The 21,574-nt window shown below is 43.4% G+C and overlaps 1 protein-coding gene across 2 annotated transcripts in view; it reads left to right on the top strand.

Annotated features, from left to right (window-relative positions):
- Nucleotides 1–3,616: 3,616 nt before the first annotated feature.
- The window catches only part of LOC134205408 (WASH complex subunit 4), a 24,546-nt gene continuing 6,588 nt past the window's right edge, over nucleotides 3,617–21,574 (top strand). For both annotated transcript variants that reach the window (XM_062680638.1, XM_062680637.1), the window contains exons 1-6: nucleotides 3,617–3,762; nucleotides 3,828–4,336; nucleotides 4,458–4,682; nucleotides 4,742–4,990; nucleotides 5,071–5,580; nucleotides 5,654–6,631. In XM_062680638.1, the coding sequence (XP_062536622.1) occupies nucleotides 3,738–3,762; nucleotides 3,828–4,336; nucleotides 4,458–4,682; nucleotides 4,742–4,990; nucleotides 5,071–5,580; nucleotides 5,654–6,631 (2,496 nt within the window). In that variant the 5' untranslated portion in view covers nucleotides 3,617–3,737. The remainder of the gene's footprint in view (nucleotides 3,763–3,827; nucleotides 4,337–4,457; nucleotides 4,683–4,741; nucleotides 4,991–5,070; nucleotides 5,581–5,653; nucleotides 6,632–21,574) is intronic.

Here is a 21,574-nt window from a genome sequence, read left to right as displayed (position 1 = left end):
AAGCCAGAAAATTGAAATTTGTTCAAAACTAGCTATATTTAGGCTGTGAACCATTCCACCGATTCGTTTAACTTTTAGTTAAAATTTGACACTTCGATGGTTATTTTCCCATCGTAATTAAAATTTTACTCCGAAGCCGACCCATTTGAGTTTTGACAGATTGATAGTTATTCGAAACGAAATGGATTTGGCGCCAATTTTCTCGCGAACAAAGTTTAACTATCGAACTGTCAAATCTAACCATGCTCCGATTTAACCACGGCGAAATAACCATCGAACTGTCAAATTTTAACTAAAAGTTAAACGAATCGGTGGAATGGTTCACAGCCTTAGTATGAGTTGATTTATACGTGTACTCTCTCGGCTGCGCTCAAAATGCACAAAACCTCTCTCGATGCGATGGATACTTTTTGACAGCTTACTTTGGAGATTCTTTGACACTCGTTTTGACTCTATCCGCAGCTCCCAGATTCTAATCTACCAAATTCACGATTCAGCCATCTTGGATTTTAGTATGGGAGAGCCAGCCGGTTTGTTTTCGTTTTGCACTGAAAATGAATTTTTCACCCCCGCCTTTTTCTCTTCCACAAACTTGGCAGATTGGAGCACCTATAGTACTGTATTCATCTTGCATAGGCCCGAAGCCCATCACGTAGCATTTTTTTTTAACGCAGCGTGCACACAGCGTTGAAATAACGCAGGTGTGCATATTAGGGCCGATGTCCACGTAGCTTTTTTTCACGCTGCGTGCACGCCGCGTGCACGCCGCGTTCACGCAAGGTACCCAGCATCAAATGGAGTAATGCACACGTAACGTTGCGTGGGGGCAGCAGGGACAGCAGGGACAGCATGGACCATGTCCAAGGGCTTGACGACCCCTCCCCAGCTGTCTGCGAGTCAGGGAGAACTGCCTAGGGCGTGGTGGGATTTAGCAGTGGGCTCTGCTAAAATCCCTCCCAAAAAAGTGCCCGTAATCAGACTCTATCAAAGCACTGTGTGCCGCTTCAAAAGCACAAGCCCAGGGAGTGCCAATTGGCATGGGGAGTGTCCCTACTTCGGTAGGGTAGCGCGTGAGCTGCTTCGGCAGGGAGTGAGTGATCTGTTTGTGCTGAGGCAGGAGTGTCATAGCGCGTCACCGCTATTGTCACCTCGAAGCGCAGCAGAAGTCTGAGTATGGACTGCACATGCTAAGGTAGGAGTGTCGTAGCGTAGTATGGTTGATTTGTCCCTACATACCGCTATCGACACCTCGAGGCATGGCAGTGGAGTGTTAGAGTGAGTTGGGGAGTGTCCCTACTTCGGTAGGGTAGCGCGTGAGCTGCTTCGGCAGGGAGTGAGTGATCTGGTTGTGCTGAGGCAGGAGTGTCATAGCGTGTCACCGCTATTGTCACTTCGAAGCGCAGCAGAAGTCTGAGTATGGACTGCACATGCTGAGGTAGGAGTCGAGGTACCCATCGACACCTCGAGGCATTGCAGTGGAGTGTTAGAGTGAGCACCCGAAAAAGGGTCACATGGAGCGAATGGTCTTTGGAGAAGCTGCTTCGGCGGCAGGGTAGCAGTGGGTTGTACCCACACACCTACAGTTGTGCACATGTGGTGCATGGGGAGTGTCCCTGCTTCGGCAGGGTAGCGTGTGGTCTGCTTCGGCAGGGTAGCGTGTGGTCTGCTTCGGCAGTGGTGTGATTGATCTGCTCGTGCTGAGGCAGGAGTGTCGTAGCGTAATATCTGTAGGCCCAGGCAGTTACCGCTATTGACACCTCGAGGCATGGCAGCGGAGCGCTCGGGAGAGCATCCAAGTAAGACTCAAATGGAGTGAATGGTGTGCGAGCACCCAAGTCAGTCTCGCGTGGGACGAGTGCCTGTGTGAGCGATAATAAGCGAGTACGCTTAGTACTGCCATCCCCCCAGAAGTAGTACTGCGAGGTAGTTCCTGGGGGAAACGATGGTGGAGCCCAAGGGAGTTTAGTCGGTATTACCGGTATGGTCGAGTCCGACACTCCAGTACACTTCCGTGTGGTAGTTTGGCAACTACAATGCACGTGTACTGGGTTAGTGTGTAAATGCATTCTCTCTTGTAAAAAAAAAAAAAAACACGTAACGTTGCGTGCACACAGCGTTAAAAGGACACATGTGTGCATCGGGAAAAAGCGGTAACGAAGCGTCGCCGCACCGACGCACACCTGCGTTTTTTCAACGCCACGTGCCAGCAGCGTTGAAAAAACGCTACGTGTTCATCGGGCCGTAAACGTATGCACGACTACATTTGATGACGGGTTGACATTTGTATGACGGTTAAAAAGATGAAATAGAAAACATGTTATGTTTGAAAGAAGCTGTGAAAAGGTGTTTGCTAAACATACATCTGTTTGATCTTAAAAGATGTTTTGGACTTCATTCTCACCACTTACTGATAACATGTCATATTTTGACATTTGTTTGGTTTTTCAAGATGTTTTGTTTTACATTCTCACGACATAAAACATGTTGTCAGGATGATTTCACAAAAAAAAAGATAACATTTTCATTTTTTGACATTTGTTCACACAGAAGATGTGTAGTTATGATGCTTAGTTCAAATCGGTATTATGGACTTAATTTCAACATCTCGTCGTAACTCAGCTATGAATGTTTTTTAATGACTCTGTCCCCGGATAAAAATTTACAGTAACTTGTATGACATAACCCATTGAAATACAATAGATTGTGTGACAAACGATACAAACTATTGTACGCTTATTGTAAAATGTTCACGGTTGTTAAAGATCTTTATTGTACGTACATTAAAATAACAATATATTTAAATGTTACCGATACATTCTATTATATTTTTATTATTCGCTTATGTTTAGTATTGCTCATCCAAAAACTAAACAGATTTTAAAAGTATTCGGTGTATGATCTAGAAATCCGTCTAATGATTGGTCTGATGTAATTGTATTAATGTAATTTTGGAATATTTCATGGATTTATTATATTGATGAAATAACAATTGAAAACAATAAAATTACAATAGCTTTGCTTATTAAATGAATAAAAAAGTTATACCGATTCTCAAGTACATATATATTTTCGTATTGCAGGTCTATAGACCCAGTATGGGGCGCTAAATTTGGAAACTCACGGCTAATTTTGAGTTGCGTTCTTATTTTACATTCCCGTTTAGATACCTCCGGTGTAAAAGTGGGTCCCTATAAAGGGCCCGGAAATAGCGATAGGGCCCCAGATGGGGACTCCCGTGGAGGTGCTCTTAGAACAACAAAAATTGTGCGGGTTGAATTGGTTGAATTTTCAAACATGTTTCAAACACAAAATAATTGTGTTTCCCTTTCCGTGCATTTTTTTCTTCTTTCACCAATACCATCTATTTTTCAGTGGTCATGTTTACGTTACGAAACGTCAAAAAAGTAACGCCATGCATATTGAACCAATTGAAAATGTCCTAAATGTAAATTAGAAATTGTACGATTATTTTTGCTTAATTTATCATTGATTTATTTATTTTTGTTCAAATTGTATTTAATATAAATCCAACTAGAAATTGTTAATATTTGTTTTCTCATGTTTCATAAACAATAGTTTTTTTTACAATTCGATGCTTTTGGCGATACATAAAATAAAGTACAATCCTTTTTCAATTGTTTACCTACAGTTTTATGTTTGTTTAGTTTGTGCTCCAATTTTGTGTGATATTTTTATCGGAATTCGGCAAAGATTTTGTGATTTTACATCCATGTACAATGCACCGGAATCAGCAGAACTTGAGTAAGTTATCATACGCCGTCTTTATGTTGACGGCTAACTTTTTTTTTCCGCGCAAACATTTTCAGATTATTATGGAGCAACACAAATCAAAGAGTTCGGAATGTTCCTCGAAAACTACGACGTTGTACTACGAAGACTTTCATCCGCCGTAGATGGCGACGAGCAATCAGCCCAAACGATATCGGTCCAGCTGGATTCATCTAAGGAAAGTCTCAGCAGCGTTCAGCTGATCGACACCGACAACAAAATTCTTAACAAGATCCTGTATTCGTTCAGTGCCCTATGCCATGAAGTGGATCAGTTGAAGGAGGAATTTGAGCTGATCATCCGGGAGTTTCTCTGCTTCGATGAATCGCTGGATGATAGTACGGATCAGCTGCGGGAGGACAGCACTGTGTCGGTGGACAAATCATCTCTGCTGGCCATTAGCGGGAAAATCGAACTCCTGGCCAGGATTAAATGCTACTTCGAGCGAATCGTAGAGGTGGCCGTGGTTATCGTGTTGCAGCTAGGTGCGCTTTTCGATCCATCGAATAAGCTGGGAAATTTCAATTATACCAATTGGGAAATGGATGTAAGTAAGTGTATAATAGGATGGGGTTTCTTAATTTCAGGATCCACGGGCTATCTATTGCGATATGTATTAATGTGGCGTTCCTTCAACAAAGTTTTCAAATAATATATTGCCATTCCAGCTTATGTTCAACTACCTGTCTGAACTTATGTATATGCCGTTATTGTTTGACTGTGTCCTCGGAAGTTCAGTCTTCAAAACGTACTGGAAGTTTTATGTGAAACAAATGCGAGCACTAAGAATGAATCCAAAGAAAATGACAAAACCGGTCGAAACGGATCAAATCTACGATTTGAACAAAGCTATCGATGATGTTTCGGTGTGGCTCGACGAGAATGCTTATAAGGTGAATTAAACTTGAAGCATCTTAGCAATACTTTGTTGCTTAGGCCTATACAATTTCAGCGTATTTTGGAGGCCATGTTCAACGCAAAACAGAAGCTGGTCCTTGAGTCGGCAACGATACTTTCGGAGAAGTTTTTGAAATACCTTCGACAACGATTGGTTGAAGTTGGTAGCTACAGCGCGCATCTGTCCAGCATTGATGAAACTACTAACGTAGTTAAGCTGAATGCCATGGTTAACTTGTATCACTATATTTTTGTGAGCATTGACAACAAAGTGATTAAAAATTTGATGGAAATCAATGATAAGGTACATTGTGATTGTATACTGTTAATAGCAGTATCTTATCTTCCAAATCACCTAATTTCACCATTCTGCTTTTCTTCTAGTTTTGTGCTGTTCCATTGTTTGGGAAGGTAATGTGGATTCCGGATGATTTTTTCCGAAAGTATGGTCACAAATCCATACGCGATTGCGATCGTAATGATTATCGCAAAGCACGAGAGGCCGCTCTCACCTACCGAAAGAAAAGCATGGTTAAGGAGTTACTCGTGTATTGCATCCAGATAACGAGCTGGCTGGTTCGAACCACCGCGGCCTTCAAAACAACAAAGCATGACACAACGTTGGACAGTTTGCGTCAGAAATGCGGACTAATTTTTGAGGGTGTTCACTACGCGCAGGAAATCAGCTTTCTTGTGCAATCGATAACCTCTTTGCATCTGCTGATGCACGAATCCATCAGTCAGCAGATGTTTCATGCGGTGGGAAAGCTTCTGGAGTATCTGCAAGTTGTTCAGAATTTTTTCGACAGTTATCAGCGAGCCATCGCGGAGAACAACCAGTTTATAATCCAGCATTTGCAGCATAAAGTTTTTGTTATTGTAGCGCATTCCAAGGTATCTGTTAATCATTTAAAAATATGATTGAAAGAATGATCAAAGTTAGTAATATATTCTCTAATATTTACAGAAAAAGTTAATAGCCGACGCCAAGCAGGCAAAGCTCAAAAAGAGTGAAATATTCATCGATAAACTTTCGGCCTTCCACGTGATCGAACGCTGCATGAGTGGACCTGCCAATCGCACTCGTCTAACTATTGCCCGTTTGGCAATTTCCATAAGCGATCCACGTTTAACTTTCTCTCCAGAAAGCTACGAAAAAATGCGTATTCTCCTCGATCAACTCGACACTCTGGCAAATCTGCAAACTAAATTGAAACATCTCAGCGATACGCAATTCCTCTACTGGCATCAGACATTCATTTCGCTATACATTTCGGATTTCTACGATCAGAGTACAGCTCAAAACAACTTGAAATACTTGCTGCAATCCGCTTCGGGCTGCAGTGATTCAGTAGCTAAGGTCGCTTCCAACGATTGCATGCAAAAAGCGGTAACAACACTGGCAAAAAATCATCGAAAATCTTTTCAAGAGAAACTGCTTTGTCAAATCAGTAACCACATTGAATCGTACATCCGCTTGGACTACTACGGCAAGACTGCCCAGATTGAGCCTTACAATCCTTTCACCGACACTACTATGGCCCTGAGTAAGATCTACTCCCTAGTAAGAATGGAGCCCATTCTCGTCGGTGGTCAGTATTTCAGTGTGAAGGAACACGTCGAACGTTACCTAAGCAATACGTACTACACGTTGGCCTCAATCTCGCAGCACGATTGGAAGATCTACAAAGAGATGCGTTGCCATGCGACCACTTTCGGGATCGACACCATCGAGGATCAGCTGCCAAAACAAACGCTCGAACAGGGGTTGGATGTGCTGGAGATTATGCATAACATCGAACACTTTGTCAGCCATTACGTGTACAACATGAACTTCCAAATCTTCATCGAGCAGTCGAGTAACAACAACTTCCTTAATACGGTTAACATTGGGCATATTGCCAACTCGTTGCGGCGTCACGGAAATGGCATCATCAATACAACGGTGAGTGAAGAAATTCATTTATTTTTTCGGTTCCCTATAACAGGGTGAAGTAATCGTTCACGGGTTGTTGGAGAAAATCTTTGGCGAACTGAGGGCTACCCCAAATGGCACGATACCCCACGTTTGGCATAACGTGTTGAATAGCCAAAGGTCATTTGGCATAAAGATCATTTCGCATAACGACCGTTTGGCACAATAAAGAAAACTAGTCATACTGATTTCAGGGCCATTTGGCATAATGACCATTTGGCATAAACATAAGGCTCTGTCTCATTTGGAGAATTAAACTTAAAAGTGACAGTTCGAAAATTAGCAAATAACCCAATCATAAGAATGGTTGGTGCTATCTAGCAATTCCAATAAGACATCGATGCAAAATGATTCGATATCTGTCAAAAGTGATCTTGCTCTGCGAGCAGGGTTATTTGATAATTATTGAAATGTCACTTTTAATTTTAATTTCAGTTTAATTCTCCAAATGAGACAGACCTAAAAGAAGGGTTTTTACTAGACTGATGCTCGATTTATGAGCGTCATCTGTATTATTGCCTTATTCTGGGTAGAGGTTTGCGCCGGTCCACAAATCGTCGATGGCGGCGTTTGTCATAATTTTGGCCGGCGGCGGCGACGACGTGAATCGGTGTAGCAATTTTTTCATTTCATTAGGTTTTCATTTTTTTTCTATATTTTTAAGACATTAACCGGAGAAGTCTGAGGAGCTTCCCTACAAAATTCTCTGTCCGCTTGCCGGAAGCAATGGACTGTATTTTCTACTATCGGGGTGTTTTCGGATTCGAGAGTACATCGATGTACGACCGTTTGTCACGAACGATAGGAATGAACTGATGTATTAGCAAAAAGGGAAATATACATTACGAAAGGTAAAACAAGAGTGGCATGTTGGATGAACATGCATGGAATGTAAAGTGGGGGTGCTCAAAAATTTAGCTAACATCCACCCGCCATTGAAATTTATTTCAATTATTATTGTCCACGTCTAAAGGAAGCAAACAAATTTCGGTGACTGCGCGTTTATACTCCCCCTTTGGTGTCTTCAATGATACAACACGCGTCACTCCATCGGGTCCAGGATGTAGTTCCGTAATCCGCCCAAGTTGCCAATGCAACGGTGGGGCATTCTTATCCACGATGAGTACGAGTGCACCCAAAGGAATATTGCTTCGTTTTAGCCACTTCGATCTGATTTGCATCTCCGGCAAACACTCGGCAATCCAGCGTTGTAGTATGGTTTGTTGTAGCATGGTTTGGACCAGCTGCCATCGCGAGAGAGTCGACTCACGTAGGTTCAAGTATGAAGGCTCAGCCACAGCTTGCATTTCTCGCCCAATGAGGAAATGGGCTGGGGTGATTGCAGAGAAATCATTTGGATCATCAGATGACGGGGCAAGCGGCCGCGAATTCAACACAGCTTCTATTTGGGTCAGAGTTGTATATTCAGCTCTTCGTACGAAAGTTTACGATCTCCGACTATTCTGGTGAGGTGGTATTTAACTTGCTTTATCCCTGCCTCCCAGATACCCCCGAAGTGAGGACTCCGAGGTGGAATAAACGACCATTCGAATCCCAACTTGCTACAAAATTCGGCGATTTTACGTTTTTCCTTCTGGTTTCGGAACATTTCTGCCAATCTTTCCAGTTCATTCTGCGCACCAATGAAATTAGTCGCATTGTCCGAAAACATTTTACTTGGTACTCCTCGCCGACTAGTAAACCGCCGAAGTGCAGCGAGGAATGCATCCGTAGTTAAATCCGAGACAAGCTCAATATGTATGGCTCGAGTCAACATACACACAGACAAGTATACGTACGATTTGGTGATCAATGGTTTTCGTCCAACAGATGTCGATTTTAGCAGGAATGGACCAGCAAAGTCCACACCGGTGTTAGCAAATGTAGGAGCAGGCCGCACACGGTAAGAGGGCAAGTCGCCCATTAACTGCACAGTTTTGGATTGGCCTTGAAACAGGTGGTGCAGTTTCGAATAATCTTTCGGATAGCTGTTTTCACATTCAGCGGCCAGAACCGCTGCCTGATGACTGCGAGCAGACCCTTCTGCCCGATGTGCAAATTGGCACGATGCAGACTTCGGATGAGTAACGTTGTGAATGGGTGCCTTGCCGGAAGCAACATTTGGTGACGACTGTCATAGGGGATGAATGCGTGTTTGATTCTGCCGCCAACTCTCAGTACACCGTCGACTGGATCAAAAAATGGTTTTAGTCCACACAACCGATGCCTTGCTTTACCATCCTTCTTCAGTGCTAGAATTTCAGGTTGAAATGATTCTTGCTGAACCAACCGCACCACTAATGTTAGTGCCTGTGCTCTTTCGGAAGAAGTAGGCGGTCCCTTGGTGATAGACCGTCGCTTTGATACTATGTAATTTACAAATCTGACAACGTAGGCCATGGATTGCAGCAATTTATCGTAACTACTCAATCTGTCGAAAAATTTCAACCTCCCTGGTATCATTCGTTCCAATGCCAAATTTATTCGTAGTTCGGGTAATTCCCCATCAGGTAACACCGGCTCTCTTCGTTGTCATCAGTGATCGTAGGAAGAATTCTTGATTTGCTGGAGACCAAGTGCATTGTAGCTTCTGCATTCGGATGGACCATTCGGGTATAAACGCATGCACCATAGGCGTGGTCCGATGTGTCGGAGAACCCGTGTAGCTCTACTGTTACTGCAATTTCGGAAGAAATCCATCTGGGAACTCGTAACTCGTTCAAATGCATCAGTTCTAGTCAAAACGACCTCCAAATTTGAATCAAGTCTTGTGGGACCGGGTCGTCCCAATCCACCCGCAGCAATGAAACTTCACGCAGTATAAGCTTCGCCGATGTGATTACCGGCCCGATGAGCCCCATAGGGTCGAAGATTTTTGCTATCTCGCTGAGAATTTGTCTCCTAGTACAGGAACTCAGATCACCGTCCGGAACGCGGAAAGTAAACCAATCCTCTGTCGGATTCCAGACTACACCTAAGGTTTTCACTGTCATACTCGGATTGTCTCCAGTTACTTCAAAATCGATTCCGCGTAACTCGTCCGGTATATGCTTCATAACTTCTATTGCGTTTGAACACCACTTATGTGCTCTAAAACAACCCTTTGCGAGAAGATCGGTCACATCCTTTTGCAGCTGACAAATTTCCGGTAACGTGTTCGATCCCATCAAAATATCATCCATGTACGCGCCCTTCTTGATGGCGCACGCAGCAAAAGGAAACTCATCACCATGATCTTCAGCAACTTGATTAAATGTCATCGTAGCTTGAAACGGTGACGGCGCCAAACCGTAGGTTACGGTTTGTAGTTCCCACGCAGTTAGTGACTCAGTTTTATTCTTCCTCCACAGAATCATTTGATACCTTGTATCGGGAAACGCAACACCAATCTGTCGAAACATCATAGGGATATCGACAGTTATGACGTATCGGAATGCGCGGAAGTTCACCAGAATAGATGCTAAATCTCGCTGAACTACTGGGCCTGCTTCTAATGCATCGTTAATTGATACACCAGATGAACTTTTCGCAGAGCCGTCAAAAACAACTCTTAATTTCGTTGTAGTACTCGTCGGCTTTAACACGCAATGGTGCGGGAGGAAGAACGCTGATTCTGAATAAGAGGTATCGTCAATCTCGATGGCCCGCATGTGACCCAATCTTATATACTCATCAAGAAATGCGCTATATTGTAGCTTGAGCTCCGGTTCCCTGTCCAGTCGTCGTTCAAGATTCAGAAATCGGCGAGTTGCCATTTCTAGAGAATCACCCAATTCATCTTTCCGTGCATTGAATGGGTGTCGTACGAAGTACCTTCCTTGTTCGTCCCGAAAATGCGTCAACTTGAAATGATCCAGGCATTGCTGATCGGATTTAGTTGTGGTAGTTTGGATCTCATCACAGGCTTCTAGACGATAAAAGTTGCTGAGCAAATCTTCTAATCGCTCTTCGTTCGCAGTTTGACAAAACGAGCGAGCGATAACAGGGCCTTCTTCATCCACGATTCCACCAATAATCCATCCAAACTCTGTGTTTATTAGGGTTGGCAGATTCGGTGCGATTTGGATCCGTCCTCCTTGCAGTAGGTTCCAAAAGATTTCAGCGCCGATCAACATGTCTATGCGTCCGCGTTGGTTGAATGTAGGGTCCGCAAGCTCGATTTTCTTCGGTATTGGCCAATTGGAGACATCGATCGTTTTCATCGGAACCTCATCGGTGATGCGTGGAGCAACCAAGAAATCCAATTCGGTTGTAAAGCCTGCTACGCGAGATTTCACTGTAGTACGGATTCTTTTCCGTAGGTGGGTTGTACTGCCGTTTAAACCGCTAACCAAAAAATCGGCAGGTTCCTTTCGCTGCGATAGCAAATTCGCAAATTGTTCGGTTACAACGTGGATCTGCGATGCCGAGTCTAAGAGAGCTCGACAGGGATAAAGTGCGCTGCTGTTTCCGTGGACCATTACGACTGCAGTGGAAAGAAGCGTCTGTTTGGAAGAAAGAATACTGATACACAGAGTTGTGGCCGATTCCAAATGCGCCACTTCTGTATTCTTGTTCTTGTCTGTCGATGACTGCATTTCGCTGCTGGGTTTCGCAGTGGAATCCGTTGATACCAGCGTTGAGGGACTGTCGCTGTGCAGCATAGTGTGATGACGTTTACCACAGTCGCGACAATTAAATGAGGAAGCACATCCATTCGTGCGATGTCCCCGCTGCAGGCAATTAAAGCATAAGCCCCACTTTCTCAACGCACTGTATTTATCACTTATTGTCATGTTTTTGAATTGCTCACATCTCCAGAGCTCATGATTGTTTCTACACTTTAGGCACTTGTTTTCCTTTTTCTGTTCATTCGTAGTCACCAGAGAGTGACCTTTGTTCATCGTTTTCACTTTAACACTTTCCATCGACGACTTTGGGTTGATGTCAATCTTCTCCATAATCCTGCACTGCTCTTGCAGGAAGTCGACTGTAGAACCGTACTGAGGAAATACGCCTTTCTTCTGAGGCGTCATAGTCATTATTGTTGACTATGTCTTGGTCAATAATACCGCTAGCCGCGCCCACAAGAGAGTTTCGAAGATGGAATAATTTAATCGCAGGTTCCTCATGTTTGTAGCGGTTTATAATAGTACACGCTTAAAATCAATAACACAGAGATGTGTTTGCATCACACAAAACGGACCTAATGCGAAACATCCCCTAGATGAGCGACAGTTACACAGGCACAAAAATGCCTCGTACGGTCGTGATAACGGTCCTTTTCAACATGTTAACGTTTGAACAGATTCCTTGTTTCATGAGGAACCAAATACTGTTGAAAATATTGAAATCCAAGCTTCAATAAAACCACACGAGCTATTTTTGTGGCTGTGTAACTATCGCTCATCTAGGGGATGTTCCGCATTAGGTCCGTTTTGTGTGATGCAAACACATCTCTGTGTTATTGATTTTAAGCGTGTAGTGAACATTGACTTAAATGAGAACCACTTCTCGTAGGACCCGTCAAAGGTCGGTAGAGGCGCTTGTAGAGGTGGCAAGTGGGACTGAGTAGGTACAACAAACGATGGAGCGGCGCTCGAGGCCACAATTTGAGGCTTGGTAGCTGGTTGAATTGCTTTCTCCAACAGCATATTGAGGCGTATATTGAGATCGTTGTGCAAGAATTCAAACTCAATGTACTTGTCTTCTTGCTCTGATCTTCTCTCATCAGAGAGGGGCAATGCGTAGATCTTATTTTGTAAATCATTGAATTCACTATAGCAGGTCTCCACTGTGCGCAAATGGACTCGCAGAAAATGTACATTTGCTATATTCGGGTTCGGATCTTCTTCACTGTGCTCCAGCGCATTTTTCACTCGGGTGAGCTTCCCCTTCACTGCCCCTCTCTGATGAATGAACACTTTCAACTGCTCATCCATTTTCTTCGTTTCTTCTTTCTTCTTTTGCTGCAACTTCTGTTCTTCAATCGACTTCTTCGGTGTGTGTATCATTTCAGCACACACTCACATTCTCACAATGAACAGGCCAGTCAGCGGCGGATGTATGCGCACATTCACATACACTTTCTTAGAAATTCGACCGGTCAGCGACGGACGAATGCTCACAAACACTATCACAAGGTTCTTTTCGTTAGGCGAACGAGCGTGCGAAGCACAAAATGGCCGCCAGCACCTCGTTACATTCGGCCGAAAAGCGATGGACGAATGCTCTTGAATTTCTCAAATATTTAATATATTTCGCGACGAAACACTGTCCCGATTCTTAAACACTGGTTATATCACGGAAATCCGGACTGAAGGACTACAATGTCCGCTTGCCGGAAGCAGTGGACTGTATTTTCTACTATCGGGGTGTTTTCGGATTCGAGAGTACATCGATGTACGACCGTTTGTCACGAACGATAGGAATGAACTGATGTATTAGCAAAAAGGGAAATATACATTACGAAAGGTAAAACAAGAGTGGCATGTGGGATGAACATGCATGGAATGTAAAGTGGGGGTGCTCAAAAATTTAGCTAACATTCTCAGTTTTTCTAAAATATTCATTCCGAAATTATTTCCCAATTATTCACCGGAACTACTTTGAAATTTCGAGAATTCTTTGGAATCTCTTTGGAATTCGCAAGGAAATTTATTCGTGAGAAATTCTTCAGAATGTCTGCAAGAAATCGATACAAATTTCTGTGTGAAAATTTTCAGAATATTCACGGAAAGTTTTTCGGAATTTCTGTCGGATATTTTACAAAATAAACATAGAAAAGACTGCGGAATTTGCGCGGAAAGCTTTTTTTGCGCGGAAAGCGAAAGACATTTCGGGCGAAACGGTTATTACATGAAAAACGGTTTGACCAAAAATTCAATTCAATTCAATTCTAACAGGTTGTTTGGTCGAAATGGTCGTTTGGCCAGCTGAAAATGCCGTTTGGTCGTTAGATAGAAAGGGCCATTTGGCGGAATGGATCACACGGACATTTTCAAGTACCCATTAATGGGTATTCTCGTACCCATTTTGAAGAAAAGCGGCATAACTCATTTAATGAGTAAATCGCGTTTACCCATTAATGGGTAAGCTCACCAAACTTCACTAAATGGGTATTTTTCACTCTTGGTATTTTCGATCAGAAATGGGTAAAAAATCCTCATTATTCATAAACAAAAGGTTCAGGATCGGATATAGAAATCAAAAATACATTAATTGAATCAAAGTCGAATAAAGTATCTCTAATCATCACTCATTATCTTTATTCCATCAATTTTCATCGTATTTGGACATTCAAAACACTGTCAAATGGGCACAGCCCGTGGGACAGCCGTTTCCTAAACATGCAAATAGTTTTATTTCAGTAAACGACTATTTTGCTCGCTTCGAAACGATGATTCCTGTGGGAATATTTTCTGCAGCCGCTGATGCAATCACCTAGATTCAGTTTAAATGTTGGGTTGGGCAGTATGTGCTGGTTTCATGCCCATTTCTTCCGATTTTGGGATCCATTCCATTCTGTGGAACCGCAGCAGCGGGAGGCACTGTTATGGTGTCCGAATGCATTTACCGGAACCATTTGTGTGAACTGCAAACATCTGCTCCCGACGATTAGTTCTGCTGCTACTGTCACAGTTGGTCAACAAATTCACTCTAAGATAATGAAATTAGAAAGAACATTGATTGTATTCACTTACTGCACGGATAACAGCGGGAGGATAATAAATAATTCAGAATTGAAAACATTCAGAACTTACCTCGAATCCTACAAAAATACGACACATCGTTGCTTCTCCATTAAAATCGTAATTTATTATCTTATTTTCTATCGATAAACTCGAGGATAAACTTATAACAACGCTATTTTCGCGGAAAGAAAAATGGCGATTTCGCTTTACTCAAATCACAGACAAACAGACATAACACATTGAACATTTACTCATCAATTTCATCGTCGTTCAAACACTAGCGACATCTGTTGATTTCCGTTAGTTGGGCAAATCACGAACCTGATGGCGGTAGTGAGCAAACGTCAAACTCGAGCAAAAACGATGCGCGCGCCACGAGTGATCGATTGGCCAACTAACGATTATTTGAATTGACCAGTAAATCAGTGAACGATGGAAGTTTGAAGAGTGTTATGTCTGTTTGTCTGTGCTCAAATAGTTCTGTGAGTACCATTTACCCATAATTATGTCTGATGCGCCATCCTAATTATTGGGGATAAAACCCCCATTTTCTGTTTTCGAAAAAAAAACCCATTTTATGACATATCAGAACAATTCCAAAAAACGGGTAAATAAACTCCATTAAATGGGTATTCTCCATCTTCCGTGCATACGACTAAATGGCCATTCAGCCCTTTCGGTCAAAAGACCTTTTCGTCCAAAAGACTATTTCGGAGTACGATATTTTCGGCCAATATTGTACTTCCAGTTGAAAACCGAAGTGAGCTCTCGCGACAATCGAGTTTTCTCCCGTTTCCTTTTGTCGCAACTACGTCGCGACTAGTGCGCATCATAGCGCACGGCGGTGGCATAGATGCGCACTATTCGCGATGCAGTTACGACATCAGGAAATAAGGAAAAACTCAAACTTCAACTGGAAGCACAATAATTTGGCCAAACGAGAGTGCCTGTTTTGTCGGGTTTCTACTCAGTTAGCAGATAGCTTCCGCGGTCCGACTTTGTTGTTCGGTGCAGAGTCTATTATATATAGAGTTACGCAAAGAGTGAAGCCAAATCTACCTATTGAACTGTCAAACCGTCTACCTATCGAGCAAAGTAAACAAATGATTGTTGGTAAGACGGAAGTATTGTTATCGCCTGATGATTATTATGGCGAATTAAAACTCATGAATTGAAATGTATTAGATTTGTTCTAGAAACAGCTTCAAAAACTTCAATACACCCCCAATAAAGTTGCAACAAGAATCACACGTGTTTGCACTCTGTAGGTGACTTTGGTTATCGAATTAAAAAGCTTTAGAAGTGATCACTCCCGTAAAGTCACTTGAAGGGTTGAACAAAAATGAAAGTTTTCAACATAATAACAAGAGCATCAATCAGAATAAGATTAAGAAGATCCTCTTTGCGCAACTCTATATAATAGACTCTGGTTCGGTGCGGTCTAAATAAAAATCAGTCAGTGTCTGTTTTGTCGTGTTTCTGCTTAGTATTGTCTGATTATCTAAAAAATGTACGCGGCGTACCATTCAGGCTGCGCTTTCTGCATCCCGTTTACTTGATTCTTATGAGTAAATAGCAGGATTTGAATCCAAAGGAGAATGAAAAAATCTCTCACTTATCACGTCTGCATACACTCTCGATAGGTAGCACACCGTGAGAGAAGTTTATCGGTAGCTGTTACGATAATGAACTAATTCGGGCAGGGGGAGAAGGCGAAGCACTGAATCCCTACCTCGACATGTGCTGGTTCTAAAATGTAAACAACAGTGTTAATTCTCTACCACCTTTTTGCTATGGCGAGGGAATTTTTATGCACACTTTTGTTTTCGATATTCTATCAAAATTAAACACTCAATCATGTAGCAATATAACGATGTGGTATGCTTGAGATACCTGCTTGATTGAAAAGACTCGAAAAAGAATTTATTTGCAGTAACTAACCGAATATACAAAATAAATGTTCGCATTAACGATTGCGCCCTAACAGTGGTTCTAAGCTTCGATGCAGAGTACACGAGCTTTGTTCGCCAGTGACAGGCGTATGAGGCCCGTGGATTCGGGGGACTACAACCCATGATAAATTTCTTTTAATAAGCCCCATTTGCGGGGGCACCTGTTCTGATGATGCATTTCAACTTGTTTTACACAACTGGGCAAAAAAATATGGTCCCCAACATAAAATGAGCGAGAACAACGCGTTTCATCAAACCCGCCGCCTATCTGAATCAGTTTTATTCCAACTTGTATTTATACAAGTGCGATAGTTTTGTTTTCATGGCTTGTTATCGAAGAGGTTTGTGCCTCTCTTTTATCGTTGTTCGTTATCTATTGAAAGTGATTTCTGCAAACCCTGGTAAATAGCATTGTGGCGTATCGTTTAGCGCGGTCGTATTTTTCAACAGTGATTAGCAGCGAGAAGTTTTTTGCAAGCACCCATTTTGGAGCATTACAACAGCCGTCCAGTGTATTACATCTACAGAATCTGACAATAAGCAGATAGTTCGGGCGGTCATATTTTGTTGTTTTGTACGGACGAAATTAAAATAAATCAGGTCCTGTTTTATCGTATTTCTGTCAAGTAAGCAAACAGTTCGCGCGATTTAGGACGTGTTTTAGCTAGGACGTAGAATATTATCGAAATCCGAGTTTCTAGTTCTATTTTTAGCGTTCGATGAAAAAGTGTGCGATAGAACGTGTTTTGTACCGTTTCCTCAAATTCTCAACTCAAATTTCGAACATGACTCATATTCTATAGCTTGAATTTGTTTGTATTCTTGATCCTCAGTACGGAAACCCAATGAGAATTTTAGTTTTGGGGCGCTGAAACTGTGCCTCGATGAGGCCGAGGATTTTCTCAGGAACCTTCTTGCGTCTCAGGGCGCCCCACATATTCTCGTGATTGAGACGATAAAGCTAAATTGACTATGAATCAATGTGTTCCGTACGGAATTACTTTACCGTGTACGCCACAGTTGAATCAGCAAACGCAAGCGCTATGTATATGCGTTTCAACAGGAAGCGAGAAGGACGAAAGAGGAAATTTAGAAACGGCGCGAAAGCGCGCGCAACGGAAGGAGAAGAAAAAATTTGAATCGTGTTTGCCTCCATTTTATGCATCACTCTCAGTCCGACTACCGACGAAGCAACATCGCGATGCGCCCCAAGTTTAGTGTTTTTCAATGCGCTGAGAATAAAATAGTTTATTAAATTCAATTTCGACCGTGATTTCTAATTATTCCGACCGCTAAATTAACGAGTTGTCCGCCCGCAAAGAACCGTGCTCAGAAGTCTCGAAGTTATACAGTCCACATTGTGTCCACCGAACTCGATCGGTTCCCCGACGGCTGCTGTATGTGATCCCGCAATAGTTGCGCAAATTAAATCCCTCAAACGCCAGAGGGACCAGGCGATGAATAAGATTCTGCGCATCTACGAAAGTGTGAACGTGCATCTTCCGATCGAGTTATTTAATTTGAAAGTGTACGCAACGAAGTTGCAGTCAGCGTACACTGAATACTCGAAATACCACAGTGAGATTGTTGCCATTGTTCCGGATGATGAGCTGGAAGCGCAAGAAATTGAATACATTCGCTTCGAAAACTATTTCGACCACACATCCGCCGCAGTGGAAGCAAGAATCATGCAACAACCGGTTATTCAGGTTGCCCCACCAGCGCAAGTTGTCATACACCAGCAGCCGCACCGATCCCGACTTTCGATGGTGAGTACACAAAGTGGCCAAAATTCAAAGCCATGTTTCAGGATGTGATGGCACAATCCCGCGATTCGGATGCCATCAAGCTCTACCACCTGGACAAGGCACTGGTCGGAGCGGCAGCAGGTGTACTCGATGCAAAGACGATACACGAAGGCAACTACGCACAGGCATGGGCAATCCTAACAGAACGCTACGAGAACCAACGTGTAATTGTGGAGACACACATCCGAGGTCTCCTATCCCTAAGGAGAATGACATCCGAATCCCACAGAGAACTGCGATCCCTGCTCGACGAATGTATCAACCACGTCGAGAGTCTCGAGTACTTGAACCAGGAGTTGAAGGGTGTATCAGAGTTGATGATTGTCTATCTGTTGACTGCAGCTCTAGACAAGTCGACACGTAAGCAATGGGAACAATCTCTGAAACCAGGGAAGTTGCCAGAATATCGCCCCACGATCGCCTTTCTAAAGTCGCAATGTCAAGTGCTGGAGAGGTGCGAAGCTGCTTGCTTGCAGTCATCAACAAGGCCAGCACCGAAACAGCAGATTCAGATTCCAACGGCTAAGGTTGCTAACCAGCGATCACACGCAGCGACAACGAATGCCGAAAATTTCAACGAGAAATGTGATTTCTGTGACGCACTCCATCGAAACTATCAGTGCAACAAACTCAACACAATGTCGAGTGCTGAAAAGTTCGAGAAAGTACGCGCGGCAGGTATATGCTTTAACTGCCTCCGAAAGGGACATCGCTCTAATGCCTGCCCTTCATCAAAGACCTGCCAAAAATGTCAAAAGCGACACCACACGCAACTGCATGACGACACTACGAACCAGTTGGAGTCTAAAACCATTATCGCAACGACTGAGTTGAGAACTGCGGATCTCGGAACGACATCGACGTCCTCATTGTGTATTCCACAGGAACAAGATTCGTCAGACAATGTAACGACAACATGTTACCTGAACAACGACCACGCTCCGAAAACAGTGCTACTGCTAACTGCAGTAGTTCTAGCGACCGACCGAGACAACCGAATCCATCAGTGCAGAGCCCTTCTGGACAGTGGATCCCAAGCGAACTTCATTACCGAAAGCATGGCCAACACTCTTGGAATGAAAAAGCAGCGTGCTAATGCTCCCATATCTGGCATCAACAATGTCAGGAGTTTGGCACGAGACAAGGTGGAAGTTCATTTTTCAATCCCGATGCAGTGATTTCCGTGCAGCAGTTGAATGCCTGGTGACCCTCAAGGTCACTGGAACAATCCCGACAACAAACATCGATGTCACTGATTGGGTAATCCCAGATGGTATTCAACTAGTCGATCCGTCGTTCTTCAAATCCAACAAAGTTGATATGCTGATTGGTGCAGAGTTGTTCTTTGCACTGATGAAACCAGGACATATCACACTCGATGACGATCTTCCCGAGCTACGAAACTCGCACCTAGGATGGCAAGTAACTGGTGCTTACCGGCCAACACGAAAAGAAGAAGCGATCTAGTATTCCCATGTTGCATCTCTCGATTCTGTCGAACAAATGATTCGCCAATTCTGGGAAATTGAAGAAGTTTTTTTTTTTCAAGTTCGTTTATTTGGTAGGCTCAGGCGTGTATAACACTTTACGGAGCCATGGTTCTTTATGATATATACAATCAATATCATTTAATTTTTCAGTTAGTAAGAGAGGGGTAGAAGCCAGCGTACTCGTGGTGACTCGAGGTTAGTTTACAATGTTTAAGGATGGACGGGGCTAAGGATTTGGGATCATGGAATTTCAGCTTCTCATCCGGGTATTTGGCGTCAGGGACGATGTGGCGTGTCGCCGTGCTCGAGGAATGGTTCGACTGGGAGCATCTTCCGGATGGCAAGAGCTATGGTGCTCTACGAAACAGAAAGGAGACTAATCACAAAAAAAAAAAGGAAAAAGAAACTAAAAAAACTAAAAAACTAAAAACTAAAAAACTTTGAAGAAAGAAAGATTGAAGAAGTTCCGAATGCTGCCACTACTTCGACCGAAGAACAACGATGTGAAGACCATTTTACATCAACACACTTCCGAGACAACAGTGGACGATTTGTGGTTCGATTACCGCTCAAAGAGAACGCCAATCAAATGGACAGCTGCCGAAATCTAGCAATGAGACGCTTTTTCATGCTAGAAAATCGGCTACAGCGCAACCCCTAACTGAAAGCGCAATAAGTGGGCTTCATCCGAGAGTATCTGCAACTTGGTCATTGCCGAGAGGCACGGCATACAAAAAACAAGGCAGGCTCATCACGTATGTAAACAATCAGTTTGAATGTAAACATGTGACGTCACTGCTATCTTCGCACAAGCTGGACCGAGACGATGCTCTACGGTCGCAGCATGCTTACTTTTGCACTCCAACATGTGGCGATAAAATATGCGTCACGTTCGAAGTGTCATTTTTCTAACGAGCCTACTTTGTTTTCTGTATACCGTGGCCGAGAGGTAAATGTGGTCGACGACGATACGAACATCAAGCCATATTGTTTGCCACATCACGCGGTACTTCGTCCTGGAAGCTCGTCGACAAAATGTCGGGTTGTTTTCGACTCAAGCGCTAAATCTGCTCCAACGAATCTGTCGCTCAACGATGTGCTGCTGATAGGTCCAGTAGTTCAAAGCGACATCGTCTCCATCATGCTTCGCTTTCGACTACACCAGATTGTTTTCTCGGTGGACATTACCAAGATGTACCGTCAGATTAATGTGCACCCCGACGACATACACGAGCAGCGTATATATTGGAGGCAGAATCCGAACGATCCGCTGAAAATTCTGGAGCTACTGACCGTCACTTACGGTACTGCTTCAGCGCCTTTCCAAGCCACTCGATGCCTGGTGCAGCTGGCCAACGAAGAAGAAGCGGCATTCCCGGTAGCAGCAAATATCATCAAGTCTGACTGTTATGTTGACGACGTCTTATCAGGGACTGCTACGATCGACGATGCTATCGAAGCACAACACCAGCTACAATTGATGTTGGTTCGTGGTGGATTCCCAAGTGGTGCTCTAATTCACCCGAGCTACTTGCACGTATTCCGGAAGACGAGAAAGAAACGCTGAAGCCGCTTGCAGATCGCCATGTCAACAATCAAGTAATCAAGGTTCTCGGCCTACTGTGGGAGCCAATCACCGATGAACTTTTAATTGCCGAATGCGCAAAGGCGCCAACTGAACGCGACCCACCAGCTACGAAGCGTATAATCTACTCGGAGGTAGCGAAACACTACGATCCGCTAGGATGTTTCGCACCTTCTATCCTTTTAGCAAAGCTTCTGGTACAACGCTTATGGCAATGTACACTGGATTGGAACGAACCCGTTGACGACCAAACACAAATGGAATGAACAACCTCAAGACCGCGCTCCCTCAACTGATGCAGGTAAAAATCCCTCGCCAAGTAACGTTTCGTGGTGCTGTTTGTTACGAGCTGCACGGATTTGCAGATGCATCTAATGCGGCATACGGAGCCTGCGTTTACATCCA

The sequence above is a fragment of the Armigeres subalbatus genome, chromosome 1 (genome assembly GCF_024139115.2).
Source record: "Armigeres subalbatus isolate Guangzhou_Male chromosome 1, GZ_Asu_2, whole genome shotgun sequence".
Lineage (NCBI taxonomy): Eukaryota > Metazoa > Arthropoda > Insecta > Diptera > Culicidae > Armigeres > Armigeres subalbatus.
Note: the sequence above shows the minus strand (reverse complement) of the source record. Positions and strands in the feature narration are given on the sequence as shown.